At 39.9% G+C, this 17,821-nt stretch overlaps 1 protein-coding gene across 1 annotated transcript; it reads left to right on the forward strand.

The window, feature by feature from the left end:
* Positions 1–563: 563 nt before the first annotated feature.
* On the forward strand, positions 564–16,153 carry pdgfbb (platelet derived growth factor subunit Bb). The gene is made up of 9 exons (XM_086056770.1): positions 564–853; positions 4,100–4,851; positions 11,244–11,340; positions 11,892–11,948; positions 13,014–13,207; positions 13,278–13,466; positions 13,544–14,309; positions 14,945–15,097; positions 15,176–16,153. Exons 2-8 carry the CDS (start codon positions 4,786–4,788, stop codon positions 15,076–15,078), a joined length of 1,503 nt encoding a protein of 500 aa, XP_085912896.1. The 5' UTR covers positions 564–853; positions 4,100–4,785; the 3' UTR covers positions 15,079–15,097; positions 15,176–16,153.
* The last annotated feature ends 1,668 nt before the right edge of the window (positions 16,154–17,821 follow it).

Raw genomic sequence — 17,821 nt, forward strand, 5'->3', positions numbered from 1 at the left:
TGTCAAATTAACTACTGAAGTCTATCTGCCTTCAACGGAAAAACGCATGAAATCAAATGCCATCATTGTTCAATTGAAGATTAGTTCACAGTGCAGTGACCTCCGGATCTTCTGAAAAGCTCTTAAATATTTGGGCGAGTGCTGTCATTTTTCACTCCCTTGCTAAGCATAAAGGCTCCTCTGTCCAACACTCTTGGCCAAAATGATTGTCAGCTTGGGACAGTGTGTGTGTTAGCCAATATGAGAGGGGGGGGGGGGGTGTTGGGGGGCAAGTGAGCAAGTCGTGGCCACTTCCATTCGTTCTTTGTCCGAACACACGCATGTACAGTCCATAGTGTATTATATGGAATTGTGCATGAACAACCACAATGATAGAAATAATAATACTATGAAACTCAAATTTTGTCCTAAGCGTATATCAGGGCAGTGATTCCCGTAGGGCTCGTAATCAAGAATGAATACTTTATGGGAGCAAATAAAATGCACAGATATGGAACGAGCGTCAAGCGGCTCCTCGTTAGGGTAACAGGTGAGCTGGCCTCTATCCCAGTTGCCTTCGTTGCTGAGGTGGGTACACCCTTGACTGGTTGCCAGCCAATCACACACAAACAACCTTTCACACTCACACCTATAGACAATTGAGAGACTTAAATGAACCTTGTTTTTGGAATGTGAGAGGAAGAAGAAAGCTCCCCAAAAGAACTGAACTGTGAGGCTGTTTTGTGATCAGTCGAATTACTCAATCAAATCATCAAAGGAGAATGGCAACATGCAAGGTTTGCAAGTCAAAGAGAAGCGACGCAACGACTAGGACATCTAGTTTCATCCACCCCAATGAAACCCAGAAAGACAGGTAAGATGCATTAACGTTGCAGATTAGCGAACGGATAGCTGTTCAAAAATGAACTAAGTTTTAATTGAGAAGGCAAGAAGCAATTGTAAATACGGAGACTTGTTTTGGAACCAATAGAAAGCTGCATTATTGGATGTTTATCTGTTGTTATTGTGAATGTGTGAAAAATAGTCCTGAACTAAGACAAGTTCAAAAACTCAGCACAAAAGTGGCTTATATATGTTGTGACTGAGCAATTGTAAGACTTGCTGAACCGAAGCGATGACTCGACCTGCTTGAAATTTACTGGGGACTCGACTTGATATGTTTGTTTGTTGCCACAGAAACTTTGGACTTGCCTGAAACTTGAAGGTCAAGACTTGAGACGTTCTTATGACTTGCACATATGTGCCTTACTCCCACCTTTGGTATTTTGTATGCTTGCCTCAAGAAGGTTCTAGGATTACATTCGAGTTACTCCTACAAACCCATAAAACTGTAAATTTCAGTCTTTTTTCTAATTTTTTTTACATTGCATGCTTTTTGTTGTATGTTGTTGGTATCGCTTTGCTGGTGGCCTTGGCCCAAGTTTGTAGATCGACAGTATGGTGTAAATTTAGCTCTATAGCTCATTCCACCCATTGACCCTTGTTAGACAAACAACGGCATCCTATTATTCAGCTGAGCATGATTTGACTGGAGGACAACTTGGTGTGCTGTTTGTATTCACCATTTAAAAGAAAGTCTGATTTTTTTTTTTTTTTTTTTTTTTTTTTTTTTTTTTTTTTTTCACAGCGATTTTGTACTTTACCTCCTTGAGAATGACTGACATTCTATTTTGTGGGCTGGCTGGCTGGGCTGATTTGAACTTGCAGAGTCCCCATCATTGTTTGAAAAATGTTCCCTAAACACCAGCGACCATCAAAAGGTCGTGACTCTTAGAATAACTCGTGTGATATTTACAAACACCCTTATGTTCCTGATAGCTTGGCTGGTTGTTCTGAGGTAATAAGAGGAGTCAGTATCCAGCAATAGAAATTGTGTAAAGGCCTATTATGCAACAGACTAAAAGCTGGATTTTACAAAAGTTCAGGCCTGACTTGAAGAGGAAATCAACCCAAAAATGTTTTTCAAGAATATCTTCCAGCAGGCCCACTTGTTGAAACAAGGCATTCTGATTAATGTCGCGCTTGTAGAATATGAGTTAAGCAGCAAAATCCACCTGTATATGTATGTATGTGTGTATGTATATATGAGTTAATCCACTTGTTTTTAGCCATCTCTTTTTAGCCATTTTATCATTTCTGTCGACTGAAAATGACATCAACTACTCAGGGCCCAGGTAATGACCAATCAGGGCTCAGGTTCAGAAAACAGGTGAGCTGTGATTGGTCGTTACGTGAGCCCTGAGTAGTTATGTCATTTTCAGTTGACAAAAGTGACAAAATGGCTACCCCCAGAGATGGCTAACTTTTTGGCCTAACAAATCTGCCTCATAGTCAAAGAAGCTGCCTTTCGATCCTTATGATTGCGTGGGGGTTTTCTCCGGGTCTTTCCACATTTCAAAAATATGCATGTTAAGTCAATTGACTGAGATGGGCTCCAATTCACCCGTGACCCTGAACAGGATAAGCAGTAGAAAATGGTTGGGCGGATTCTTTAAAATCTTGCCAAGGATCGAGATGCTAATCAGCATCCAATGAGGAAATAAAGGCCACAGCAATGACCGGCCTCTGTTAACAATGGCAGCCCCTAAAGAGCTTAGCATGCACGTTAGCGGCGGTTTTACAGAACTGGAGAGTTTTTACAATGGCCACTTGTCAAGCTAGCCTGATGTAGTTTATTCTTCTATTTATTGATCTGATTGGTTTCTAATCAATGTGGCAGACAGACGCTTTGTCAAATTGTCTGTTGAATATTGTTCTTTCCCAGGCAAATTTATGAACGGCCCAACAACTCCATTCAGCATGCCATATTACAAACTAGATTATAGCATAGCATAGCATACAACACCAATTCGTCCATAGTCACAGGTTACATCTAAGAATGAAAGGGAGATTTTTTTTAAATATGCTTTTTTGTTGGGTTTTAATGTAATAGCTGATGAAGGCGTACCTGATATAGTGTCAAGTATGCGTACTGTGCGCAAAGTCTAGTGATCAAAGTCAAATTTGAATTATGACTTAAAAGTCCTGTCATCCATCTAAAGTAACATTTTAAGTGCATTTGAAGTTATTCTCAAATTTGACAGGCCAAGTGTCTTGGGGGAGAAAGTTAAGAACACACTTGAGGGGCACAACGGGGAATTCCCCAACTCCAATTTTAAACTCTGAAACAGAATTTTATAGCCACGTTCAATCACTTTCCTCCACCTCTGGCTATGGTTGAACATGACCAAGCCTCCGAATGACATTTAAATAGGAAGTCTCTTTTTAGTTTCCAAGCTCGTATTTCCTCATACTTGGTGGTGACTTACCGGTATATGGTTTGTCTTTCCCTCTAATATGCATTTCACATTACATAAAGAACAGTGATCTATTTTCATAGTTAATATGCATAAATAAACTTGTATGGAGTTTCTTTTCCTTGGTATGCGCACAACAGGTGCTTTCTATTTTATATTACAGAGTAGAGTGAGGGAAGTCATTATTGAGCCCAACAAACTCAGCGTTGCTTTCACTGTTGGATAATTGCAATTTCGGATATGAAGCTTTGTAATTTAGCATGTACCGCTATTTGTGACATTGCATTTTAAGGAAATTATTTGAATTTAACATCAGACGGTCAGTGTACTTTCATGTGAGCTACATTTAGTCCATTTCAAGTGAATTTGAGTTCACTTTTGCCCCTTGAAGTCAGTTCAATCAAGTATGAATAAGTATGAGTCTTTTTAACATTGTGTCGTCATCTATTGATGTTGAAAAAAGGTGATGAGCCCGTTTGGACAAAGTAAGGCGTAAAAAAAAAATCCTGTTTTCTAATATGAGGTACAATTTAAAAATCATTCGAAAAACTAAAGTTCAGATACCTCAAAAATCTTCATTTTTACTTCCTAGTATGATTGTTGGCAAACGCAACTGTGCCTTGAGCTGAGATAAATTTCTTCTCAGGGAGATGGGAAATCTAATGTGACTTTAATTGTGGTCATTGTTTCATTCCATACTGCAGAAAGAGAACCAAAGGACTTGGCAGGTTATCAGGGATATGTGTGATTTGTGAACCATTGCGGCAAGTGCTTGATGTGTTTCTTTGTGCTATATTACGCAGATGATGAGCCATTCTTGAGGCAGGGGGCGGGAGAGTGTTGAGCAGACCAACAGCAGAGTCTTGGAAGTGTGCTGTAGCCGTCACACCGCCACCTTTACTGCTGCTTGAGGCCTCTCCACGCACCCTGCTGATTTACAAACCTCCTGGGAAGCAGAACCACGACCCAAAGGACCGCAACCAGCTCGCACCGGACTTCTTGCTTAATCACGGTTAAAGCAAAGCAAGATTTTTTTTTTTGGAAGGAGGGGAGGGAGGCATAACAATTGGATAACTTTTAATGTCTATTAGAACTAGTAACTACTTTTCAATGCTTTAATCACGTTGGATTGATTCAGCGTTTGGAACTTTTTGGACTGACGCTGGCGCGCATAAATCTGCTGCACAAAGCCATACTAAAGATGATCTTCTATGCGGATTAAATAAGAGATTTTTGGACACACACACACACACACAAAAAAAGGTAACTGACTGCGTTCTAGCACTTGATCTGTAGCCTTTGGATACCTGACATCACCGCGCAAAGACAGTCCGGTGCGCGCTCAGGACACCGCGGTGAGAGAGAGCCACCCGTCCCCGCCGGGAGAGCAGTGCACCCGCCGCGCGCACCCTGCCGGCCGAGGACTGCGGGCCTCCGGAGCCTCCATAAATGCTCGGCCCGTCGCAGAGGCTCCAGGCTGGCCAGCAAGATGAGCTCCACCGTGCAGCTGCTGCTCGCGTTACTGGCGACGTGCGTGCGACTTGGCGCGGCCGAGGTGAGTGCATGCGCATCACAGTTGGATCAACTTTGACGCCGGGCACTTCATTAGGGACACTTGCACCGCGAGATGCTATGAGCTGTGGACAAACTCTTGCTTAACTTCGATTGAGAGATGTTCCTTTAACATCAGGTGTTAATGTGCGTTTGCATAGAATCCTACTCAAGGAGTCAATGATTTGTTATTATCAACAGGACAGAAGAATTGAAACGCTCCTACCCTCTCGTTAGTAACAAATGAGCCCAATACCAAACATATAGCTATAAATAGAATATGCACGTTTAGAAATAGAAATGACCAAATTGCTGTCGTTCAGTGTAATTGGTTAGTTAGTTAGTTAGTTACTTAATCGTGATATTAAGAACTGTAGGTGAAGTTATAAATCTATTTGCACGAAAAGGTAAAACATTAGATCCTTGTGTAGCCAAGCCACGGCCACTAAGTCTACATTTAGTGTGGCTGTCAAATGTGATATATGACTGCAGCAAAAGCTATAAACATCATTAACACATTGACGCCATATAAACTATATTTCAGTGATATAGTTTGCCACATTGTGAAGTGTTGAGATGATTCCTTCAACAATATACGATCTTTACAGCCAGGGGATTTTTTTTTCCTGAATAACCCAAGACCACCTGGTTGATAAGTTTTCCTTGAAAGATGGGTGCTGCCAAGGTGAACTGTTACTCCTGCCATAGGGTTTGCCCAGGGCCAGGTACATGCACCACCTTCATCCTCTGTGGGTGAGGAGCCATAAGTGCTTAGGGTGCCTTGGTTGGCTCCTTGAATGCACCACATGGTGCATTTAGATGCTCCTGCTCCAGATGTGAAACTGCCATAAATCTCTAAGATGCGTCGCACACATTGTAACTTCATTATAAAGACAACACATCTTTGGATTGCAGCCAGGAAATGAGTCCAAATGTATTGAATTATGTTACTTTTAACAATACCAGACAACTCCACTTAGCGTATGGTATACAAACGGTAATATATACGGCTCCATTGCGGCTTGGCTGTTATTTTCCAACTTGGCTCTCATGTGTCATGTGATGCTACAATACGCATAGCATGCTGAGGATGTTGAATCATGCTATGACCTGTAAAAATAAGACAGGATGCATTCGTCTCACATCCACAGGAAGGCAAGAAATGTTTGAGTTGAATAGGACTGAGTGGTGGTTGTTGTCGCGACTTTTGGCTTGTCACGTCAGGAGTCACCATGTGAGTCACTCGCTTAAATTTGGTTGGCACCGTTTTTACGCTGGATGTCCTTGCTGACAAAGCTCACCCATTTTAATTTTTTTTTTTTTTTTAAATCTGGGGTTGGGACCAACGGTGGCTGGGCTCTGGCTGGGAATCGAACTGGCATGTACCAGTGGAAAATGAATAGGCCCACAGAAATGAATAGTAATTGACATAATTCAGTTTAGTAACACACGATAAAATACTTACTGACAAGTGAACAAGAACTTTTAAAAGGGTATGGGATCAATAGACAAGTCACAGTTTGGGGCTGCTAGCCTCACCCAGTCAGGGCTGATGTCATTTTTTTTTTTCCCCAGGAGCGAACATCACGTATTAAAAACAAAGATAGAATTAGAAAAGCCTTCTGGGCTAAAAAGCAACGAGAACAAATAGCTTAATTTCTCATTTCCTTCAAGAGTGCCTGACGGAAAGGTGAAACATGTAGTATATGATGGATGACTTGCAACCCCTGACATCAATCGCTCCTTTTTATGGCTTCTGTAGGCAGCACGTTTAAAGGAAATCTCAATTTTGACAGGCAGGCGCATGGATGAAAGTTGAAAGGACTTTGATGTATACAAGCGGGAATTCCCAGAGTTCAACGTTGAAAGTTGAAATAAGGCATATAAAGTAATGCATGCAAACTTCAAACATTGCCATTATCATACAAATGGCTTTGAGCAACACAGTGCTGTGTGTCAGTGAGGCATTGAATGGGGAATTCATTCTTAATATTGAAAGTTGCTTTCCCAAGGGGAAAACGCATTTATTCACACGCTCACCACAACATTTGAAAAAACTGTGTGATCCAATTTGAAAAAACGCTGCCTTTACCAACAAAATAATAGTTGACATTGCCATCCGTTTAGAAATTTAACTTGTCAATGTGGTTGCAGTTTGGGGTGGTGTACAGCCGCGCTGCATCATAGACGATCATCTCAAAGAAAAATGAAATTATAGCTCTAATAGCAGTTAATAAATCACTTGATATAATATCAATACTCAGACACAGCAGATATTCCCCCTTGGGGGCTGTGAGCGGCATAGTGATGACATCAGAGCAGTCTGATTGGCTGTTTAGGAAGTAGACTCAATACTATGACATTATTGCCACATCATTATTTTTTTGCTATGTTCTCAAGTCAAATATTTTGGAACATCTACTGTAAATGTTTCGACTAGTGGGAGAGTAAGAAGGAAAAAAAAAACTATTTTTGACGCGATGTCTGCCTCACTGCAGGTTTGTTAGGTTCATTGAATACTCCAAATTGTCAATAGATGTGAATGATCGAAGGCTGATGTGAGTCCAGTCCAGGGTGTACCCCTTCTTTTGTCCCCTCGGATCGAGTCCACTTTACCCACAAGCGAAATAAGGGCAAGCCCTATAGGAAATTGATTTGTGGATATCAATCTTTATTCTTTTCAATCAAAATAACCAAATCCAAGTCACATGCGTTCGTGTCATGTATCGCATACATGCAGTTAACATTTCCGCGACAATTTGTGAAAAATCACACGTGTGCTGCACCACACGTCTGCTTATGCAGTTTACCAAGCCCCCCTCCCTCTGTAATTATATACGATTAGATGTTCTGCTCCTCTCCTGCAGACGTACCTGGCATTTCTCAATACGTCTAGTAGACGCTAGGAGAGGCGAGCCACTGCAGCACTCTAAAAACTGTTGGCTTAAAAATAACACAATTCTGTGTCAAAAATGGACTGATTCACTACTTGGGTCAATTTGACCAAGTTGACCAAGTTTTCAAAAGAATTGTTAGTTTTGTACAAAACAACCTAAAAAATTGGGCTGTTTTGTACAAAACAATGCAAGAAAGTGGGTCAAATTGACCCAATTAGCGGATCGTTTCATTTTTGACCCAAAATTGTTTTATTTTCAACCCAACTGTTTTTCGAGTGTGAAGTCTACCAGATTAGGAGTCTCAATTTGGGTGAAAATGCAAACATTTTAAAATGTGTCTCAATGTGGAAGCTTCTGTAAATAACACCATCATCATCATCTCAAATGCTGAAAACTAGTGTGTAAAAACAAAAGGACTCGCATTCATTTTAAGTGTGTATTGCAGACATGCACCATTACATCCCAACCAAAACGACAGTCTGTGCGCGACAACACTATTGTTGCATTTGTGCTTATAACATTTTGCTACCACTGTTGCAATATATTTAACTTCTTGTTCGGTCACATCCACTAACACTGGTGTACTACTGCAGAGGTGTCAAATTTGTTTTTGTTGCAAGCTACATCATAATGTTTGCTCTCAGCGGTGAAACCACAAATGTTGAATTGCTTGGGTTGTAATGCTACACTGAAAACAAGACAAGTGCATCAGTAGAAGTCGGATGAGGCTATGAAAACACTCATACAAAATGGCATTTGTAATTGTAGCCCTGGAGATTTGTTTTTTTGTTTTTTTTTGTGGTGCTGCACTATTACCATTCAGATGGTGTCATTTCAAATAAACTAAGTTTGTCCTGTAACCAGAAGCTGAGCTGCACTGTTTGTTAACAGACTAGGCATGTGACATGTTATGTGAAGGAACCCGAATAATCACTCATCATATTATACTGTATATTTGCCCCTACAGGTGGTTATCTATTTTCTAATAGAAACTACCTTTGAACTCAAGTAATTAAGAAACATTTGTGGCAAGCTTGCATGGTCACACAAATTGACATGGAGACCTTAACTTTGACACCTGTGTATTGTCATCCCCCCAAAAAACACAAAAATTCAAAGAAAAAGCTTTTTGGTGCTCACAAATGTTGCATGACTAATGTAAGACATCTGACAGTTTGTGTGACAATTTAGTGGCGCATTAATTCCGAATCCTAAATTAAAATGTCAAGAAATATTTTGCTTGTCCTTAATAGGATCCCCTGTATCAATTATACAGGAGTAGTGAGTTGCAAACCATTGTATGATTCAGATGGGTTCCTCTTCATTTCATGTGCAATCAGTAGCACAACCTTTCTTGCTTTTGAGGGGTTTTCCCAGTTTGCTGCTTTTAAAGAACTGAACACACGCTAATACACATCTTTGTGTTATGGGTGTGTGCATTTCTCCTAAATACAGGACACATTATATGGTGTTAATTCCTGTATTATTAAAAGTAGTCTAAATTAATACTGCACATTTTTTTAAACAAAAGTTTACATCAGGTTTGTGTCAGCCAAGTGTTTGGAAAAACATTTGTAAACCCTGCTTAGAAATCCATTCCATGACAGAAGGCAAGGCTGTGAAAAAGGCCCGTGTCCTATAATTAACATCGGACACAATTATCCAAGCAAGCAGGTTCGCTCTGTTGGCGAGGAAAGGAAATAATGATGGCTCCTCTGGGGCATCTGCAGCTCCACAACAGAGATGTGAGCGGAATTACAGCAGGCATTTCCCGGCCTGACTGTTTGAGACTATGAAAGGGCAACCGACAATGCAGGAAATGGCGTATAGAAGTATGGGTCCGCTCGAAATACCTGCTCATGCATGGATGGCTGCTTCCTTTTGGCTAAAACTCTTCCTAAAGGGCTTCGTTAAAATCTTCGGGTTTTGGCTAGACTTGCCCACATGCTTATACATATAGGATATTACACTGCTATTTGCATTCAGTTGTGTTGAGGTACAATAAGTATTACACTACATTTGTGCTGCTAGACTATTTTCCATAAGCGCAACAGGACTAAAAAATGAGTCTTGAGACATGGAAGAGATGCTGTGGTAAAAATGCCCAATTTCATCCTATAAATACTTTTTCATCCTTATTTTGCTAACATCAATGACTTCAAATACAATTTCAGGTAACAGTTGTATCAATGAAATTTCACTTCTTAAACATATTCAACTTTAGGAAAGTGACACTTTTCAAATCTTTGAGGAAAGGTATCCGCAATGTAAAACATTTCCATTTTGTTCATAATGTTTTTCTGCGACACTATTTCCCTGCAGACCATTTTTACTGTCCGCGTGTTGTGTGATGGCAAAGCGAATGAAGCGCATCGTCGCATTTGAGCCAATGCGAGCAAGTGTCCTGACCCCATGTCTGATCCTTGTCCATTCCAACCCGTCTTTTCTTCATCTATTATTCCTCCTTTTTGACATGCGCCTGCCTCCCTTCTCTGTATCACTCCTTCCCCCACTTCCTGGCTCCTTCCTGGCTCCTTTGACCCCTAAATGTTAGCAGATGAGAAGACACAACGCCAATAGTCATTCACCCTGCTCTTAGTGACCATTGTGTGTCTGCTTTAGTTAATACTCACCCCCACCATCTCCACCATTGCAACCACCACCCCCTCGCTCAGTAATGACCAGGGGGGTTAAACCCACACTCAGATCCTAATTACAATGTGGCGTGTTGCTCACATTTAGTGCAATGCTGATTATACAAAGGTTAATCGAGTGTTATTTTATGCTTAACTTGTGAAAACATAAAAAAAAAAACAACCCTAGATGGATAAACTCTAACTTCGACACCCTTTAGATATCACCGCCTGCATATGCATCCATTCATTTCACTTCATAATTCATCCACCATCTCTCAAGTAGTTTAGTAACTTTTGCAAACATTGCAGTGATTTTTGGACTACATTTTAGATATTAGGAGTGTTCACAAAAAATGATGTGAATCAGTAAATCGGTTTTGATTTCAAAGATGCGAGTGCATTGAATCAAATCGTCCCACTTGAAAAAAATATCGAGATATGGATCAAAGCCGTCTTCTATTGGTGAGATAGATCTTTGAAGGAAACGCCACACATTACAGTACTGACAAGTTCATTCGTACGCTTGTTAAATGACATCAAGAAACTCACTGCGTCATACTTTCACAAACTGAACCGTGCTACATTGAATTGAATCGTTATCCCGTGGAATCGATCCCAACTGAATTGTTCCACTTTAAAATGTAATCGTTCTTAAAGTATCGGACCTCCATGTATCGAGATGCATATCGAATTGTCGTGGAGAGTTGCACACTCCTAATACATACTATATACACATATATAGATATATAGATATGATTTTGACTTGCTGTAGGTTTGCGTCGGTTCCTTGCCCTGGTACTAAACCGTGATGAAAAATTGCTGCCTGTCTATTTATACTACATCTGCTTTTGTGTGTCGTTCAGGGCGATCCACTTCCTGCAGCCCTGGTGGAGCTGGTTAGGAACAGTCCCATCTCCTCCATCGAGGACCTTCAGCTGCTTCTGCTCTCTGATTCCGTAGGTAAAGAACTGCTCATTTGAATTAATCTTATCCTGCATACATCCAAGCATCTGACCTCTGTTTCAATAATAAATAAAACTAGAACCTCACTAAGGCCAAACCATCCTAATGTGGACCTGCACCCACCTGCATTTGCAGATAGGCTAATGAAAATGTGAAACTGCCTTATCGTACAATATTGACAAGTGGGAAAGTGAAAAATGTTGAAGTCCTTAAAATATTTTGGTTTAATCCGACAAACGATCCTGATGAATACAACCCACATGGTAGTGGCAAACACAATGTTGTATTTCAAATCCACACAAAGAATTAAATTGATCAATTCTGTCTCTATTTTATATATTTTGTACTGTAATTGTTCCTGGTGAATATCAAGCAAAACAGGGAGATGCTATCAGAAACACAAAGACACATAAAGTGATTATTCTACCAGCGTGACAATTTGGCAGACTAGCTTGTATTTTTAGCAAGCGCTTAAGAACAGCTTGTGGTCAATTATTTATGATGTTTGCATTAATCACAGGCTGTATGTGTTTACAACTTTGTCTCAGATGAAGAGGAGCAAAACACAGCAGCAAATGGAGGTCACAGACTACCGAGGAGTCTGGGTAAGCCCCCCCCCCCCACCCCCACTTTTTTTTTTAAACATGTCACTTGTGAAAGATTGGCTTGCCATTACCCCTACCAAAAGAATATATCACATAGCATGACTTTTCTCATATCCAAACCTGTCAAAAAAGAAAGCCATGTCCAATAACGCATGTATGTGCATGCCATGATAAATACACTCAAAAAAGTGTTACTAGAAGGTTGGAGTGTTGGCATGGAAGATTCCTGATTTTCCTCGTGAATGAAGACGTACTCCATCTTCATTAGGCTGCCTCTCCAGGCCTTGATTTATGTGACAAGTGCGGTCTTCGTGACATGCTAAAATCATTCCCATTAACCTTTTTTTTTTTGGCAATTAATGATAGAGCAGATGTCTCAAGTGGTCAGCATCAATCTACAACATTTGAAGGTTTCCCTCCAGCATGAGAAGACTAATGACCTTGCATTAAACCATATGTTAATGTTTAGCAATTGTTTTATTCTTCCTACAACTTATTATTAAAAAAACACAAACGAAAACCACTTGGTCAAGGCAAACCAAAAGCAGCAGGAATGGAAGTTTATTTCCTTTTTTTAAAGCCTTATTCATTCATTTAAAAAAATGGAATAGGTATTGATTCAGCAAAAATGTTCAATGGAAATAGAATGCGAGAATATTATCACTTGTCCTTTTGTTTCTTGGTTGTTTTCATTCTTATAGTTTTGTTTCCGTGTGCAAAATCCTGTCAAAATGAAATGAGGATGATGTCATAAAAATATTGAAACAAAATGTCTGACATTCTCTACTGCCTGGGCTAAACATCACAAAGCGAAGAAAAGCTATTTCTGTCAAATGCCTGTCAAAGCTTTAATTACTGCACAACATCATTTAATATTCTTTCACTCCAGATATTAATTTATGATGTGCTGATCTGGTCCCTCAACAGATGAAAGGAGAAAAGTTTCACGCATATCTAGAATACCCCCAGAATCCAAATGAACAAAAACTACTCTCATTAATGTTATCCTCATATCATTTCAAACGTCAGTAGTCATCCTCGCAATTTGTCTTTTGTCTTCCTCAGTTGCTCAGCCAGCCCAGCAGGCCGTGTGTAAAGTTCGCACAGAGGTGGTGGAGGTCACCAGAGCAATGTTGGACCGAAGCAATGCTAACTTCCTGCTGTGGCCGCCATGTGTTGAGGTGCAGCGCTGCTCCGGTTGCTGTAACACCAAAAGCCTGCAGTGCGTCCCTGTTGTCACACACACCAGATACCTGCAGGCAAGCAACCGCGCATTTGGATCGCAAATGCCCGAGTTGTATGGACGCTAAATTCTCTCACCGTCTCTAGGTCATGAAGATCGAATACATCAACAAAAGACCCACTTACGCTAAAGCAGTGGTGTCTGTGATGGACCACGTGGAATGCCGATGTCAGCCTGCCCCACGCCAGCCGGCGCTGAAGAGAAAATCCTCTCGTCGGCATCACGGACACAAGGACCAGCATCGCAACCAGACGCTCGGCCATGGACGTGGACAGGTATGTTAAAAATCGATTGCGCGAGCCGCCTGCGTCACTCGGTACTCAGTCCATAATCGTTGAATTTTACCGTCAAGGTGAAGGTGCATACCAAGGATGAGTTCCATCAGTGGGATGAGCTGAAACAGAATCAGGGTCCCCTCCTGGTGGACCTCCTGGAGCAACACTGGAGCTCCAGAGGAGACACGTTCAATCCGCCTGGTGAAGGCTACAGTCTGGCTGGAGCTGAAACATCTCTACCTGAAGAGGATGTTCTCATTGGCTCACACTGGACACATAACTCCACCGGCTTCCTTGAGACTAAAAGCCAAAAGGACAATAAGGGCACCAAAGAAAGGATGTCAGAAGGAAATAAGACTCTGTCTTCAGTGGATCATGTTAGCATAAACAAAACATTACAAGATGATAAGGGGCTCATCAATCCTGGGGGGATCTTTATCGAGGGACCAAAGGGCAGGGATGAAGGTACAGAAATACACAATCCATTTTGGCAGGAAGAACAATCGGCATTTCCAAAGCCTGTCACTCAAAAGCCTCAAGCCAAGTGGAATCCAATCGAGGAAACTATTGGCAGGTTTGGGAGCAGGTTCAGGCCCACCAAAGAACCCAACCCGGACGCTTGGGAACAGAGCAAGAGGAGAGGCAACAAGACTCCAGAGGAGGTGAAAATTCTGCAGATTGCGGAGAAACGTTTGGAGGAGGAGAGGAAAGAGCTCCTCCTGCTACACAAGCGGTTGGACCAAGAGAAGGAGATACTAAAGCAACAGCAAAAGAAACGAGAGGAGGAGCAACAGCAACATAGTCGACATCGTTATCTGCAAACAACGACGACACCCAGACCAGGTGACAACACAGTTCACTTGTTCACCTAAGTAACATACTTTATTTTGGATATTAGGGAATGTTTGCATAGCCCTGTAATGGGTTTTGTTATTATGTATAAAGGACAACAATCAAAACAATCCCAGAGTGAAAACATCGCACTACACATGCCAGTGTTTGGTAAAGAAACACAAATTAGACCAAATTAGAGTTATTAATTATACCCCGCAAAAAAATAATCTGCCAAATAGCGGGAGCGGAAACTTGGAACCTGCAATGGAGCGCGGTTTACCATATAAGTAATGTTGCTTCTTGGACAGCTGTGTAGTTATAGTTGATGGGTCCCTTGAAAGGTGCTACATAAGTATAAAAGCAAGTAGTTATTATCCTTCCATACATTTTCTATTCCGTCATCATTAGCATGCTTATCCCAGCTGTCTTTGGGCAATAGTTTTTTTGTTTTTAATTTTGCAAAAGGGGTGTTAGCTAGTGGGTCTCAGGTGTTCAGCTTCCTGCTCTGACCGCAGCTGGCAGCATTTTGCCCATGTTATGCCTCCAATTATACATCAGAAACTGGCAAAGTTGTGGGCCAAAATCAGCATCCCATACTAATATAACAGACGTTGTTAATAAGTGAAACATTTCTTGTCCCGCAGAGACAACAACCACAGCCAGCAAACGGCAACCATCAGCTCCAGCGGGGCCCAGACCCCCAGCACATCCGAGGAGAAGAATGAGGAAGAATCGAAAACGGATAAGCAAGGCAGCTATGAGAGCAATGCTAATGTAAAGCTTTAAAACAATTCCAGGTGAGTTTACAGAATCCTCCTGACTTCATATCTTTCACTAACGAGAACATTACTAACCATGTATCCTGACAATTCCAGGAGCACAAGGTGAACTTGGAGTATGGATAATCCAGGTCCAGGTATAAAGTATTCAACCTACTCCTCGGTGACTCTACTGTTTGAAGAAGCCATAACTACACCTGGATGGAGTGAAAGGGAAGAGGGAAAGAGAAGAACGTGACTTTCCAGCAAAAGTCGGAAGTGGCACCCTTAGACTTGCCAAAAACGTGTGCCAAATTTCATTCGAGCAGAACCGTGGAAATCGGTGCAACTTCTCGACACGGATGCTTGTTTTGATAACACGAGAGAAATTGCACGTCTCTGTTGACGTTAAATGGCCACGAGAGTCTGTTTCCGAGCGGCTGATCAAAAAAGGGCAGACTTCCAAATGCAATGATGTGGTCTTCTGTACGGATGAGATGAGCATTGTAGAGGGCTGCACAGCAAAAAAAGTTGGCTAAGATCATTTCAATGAAAACAGTGAAGACTTGTCTGCCATATTTAATTCCATCTAACCCAATGCAAACACTGGAATTAAGCGGATGTGTTGATGAGCATGACAACTCAAAACAAAGGTGTGCAGGTGATGAATACATCTGTGGCCTTTCTGCTTCCTTCGTTATTTATTTATCACAACTACTACTAAGGGTTAACCTTTATCAGTATTGAAAACAGTACAGTATGTAACATTGTCATGCAAGTCGGGGTTCTAATTGAACAGTGTGTGTTTTATTATTTGTATTATAATTATTTTTGTGGTTTTTTTTTTTTTTTTTTTTTTTTACCAAAAGGTCAAACCTTCAGTGTATTGTTGTGTTGAGTTTATATGTCAAGTGTGTGTTTGCTTTGTATGTTTGCCCAGTGTGTGTTCAATTATGTCAGCACTCAGCACCCTTCCTTTTATTTCAAAGAAACGTCACTCCTCCACTGGGGACTTTTTAGTTAAATCAATCACATTCCTTAGCTAAACTATACATGTATGTGTATACGTATATATATATATATATATATATATATATATATATATATATATATATATATATATATATATATATATATATATATATATATATATATATATATATATATATATATATATATATATATATATATATATATATATATATATATATATATATATATATATATATATATATATATATATATATATATATATATATATATATATATATATATATATATATATATATATATATATATATATATATATATGTATGTATGTATATATATATATGTATATATATATATATATATATATATATATATGTATATGTATATATATATATATATATATGTATATATATGTATATATATATATGTATGTATATATATGTATATATATGTATATATATATATGTATGTATATATATGTATATATATATATATGTATGTATATATATATATATATATATATATGTATGTATATATATATATATATATATATATGTATGTATATATATATATATATATATATATATATGTATGTATATATATATATATATATATGTATGTATGTATGTATGTATATGTGTAGCTTATGTCCCCATGAGAGATGTCAGAAAGAAACAAACTGTTGTTGTTCTGTGTTTAAAAATCCCAAATCACAAACTTAAGTTATTGAAAAACATGTTTGTTCTACTTGTCAACTTACAATTGTTACTGATTATGTCTCTTTTATTATGAGATTTGAGGAAAACTAATGATATTTTCTTAAGGTAAAAAGCTCGTGCTGAAAATAGTGTTTTGTCTTTTTATTACAGTCCATCAAAAAAGAGGAAGTCTTGAAGAGGAAGGCAACCCGAAAATTTTATCGACAATATGTTCTACGTGCCCCCGGTAGTCTAAACATACGACTAAGCATGGCTCATCTGTTTTCTGAAGCTGAACCATGATTGGTTGTTACCTGAGCCCTGAGCAACTGTGATGTCATTTTCAGTTGACAGAAAGTAACAAAATGGCCGCTCCTGGTAAGGACAAAATGGGTAGATTTTACGGCAATACTCATATCCCACAAACGTAATAGAAATCAGAATGCTGTATTGGGGCACACAGAACATAATATTGTAAATAATTTTTCTGGATTGATTTCCCCTTACAAATGAAACTGAGCGTATACTCACAAATTGGCCTTCTCAGCTGTCATGCTATATTAAACCTGAGTCAAATATATGTGATTGCACAATGAATTTAGAAATGAGAGGTTGATGTGTAGGTGAACTCTCGCACTCTCCGTGTGGTTTGCATTTCACCCACCCAGTAGCCACAAGCATGATCATACCGTTAAACGGCCATCATCTACTCCTATTTTGTACAAACCAAATTGTCCAAATGATGTTTTAGTTGACACATTTCCTGATTTGTTGACCTGCTATACACATGTGACTCTTTAACCTCAATGTGCATTTGCCCAGTGTGGACCTACCGTCGATCTCGCACACACATAACACTTCTAAACAGCAGAGCATCTCCAAATTCAACATGGAGGTGGGAAGCCAGTGCTCCTCTGGCTCGACACCCCCACAAACTTCAAACAAGAGCGAGGAGGAGGATGAAGAGGGAAAAAGGCGTGGAGCCTGGCTGACCGTGAGAAGCATGTTCAATGCTCATTTCGGACACACAGGGGTCAAGCACTGTGACAATGTAGGCGTGTCCCTAAGGACCAGC

Source organism: Filicampus tigris, chromosome 16 (assembly GCF_054856515.1).
Source record: "Filicampus tigris isolate MCC_2025a chromosome 16, RoL_Ftig_1.0, whole genome shotgun sequence".
Lineage (NCBI taxonomy): Eukaryota > Metazoa > Chordata > Actinopteri > Syngnathiformes > Syngnathidae > Filicampus > Filicampus tigris.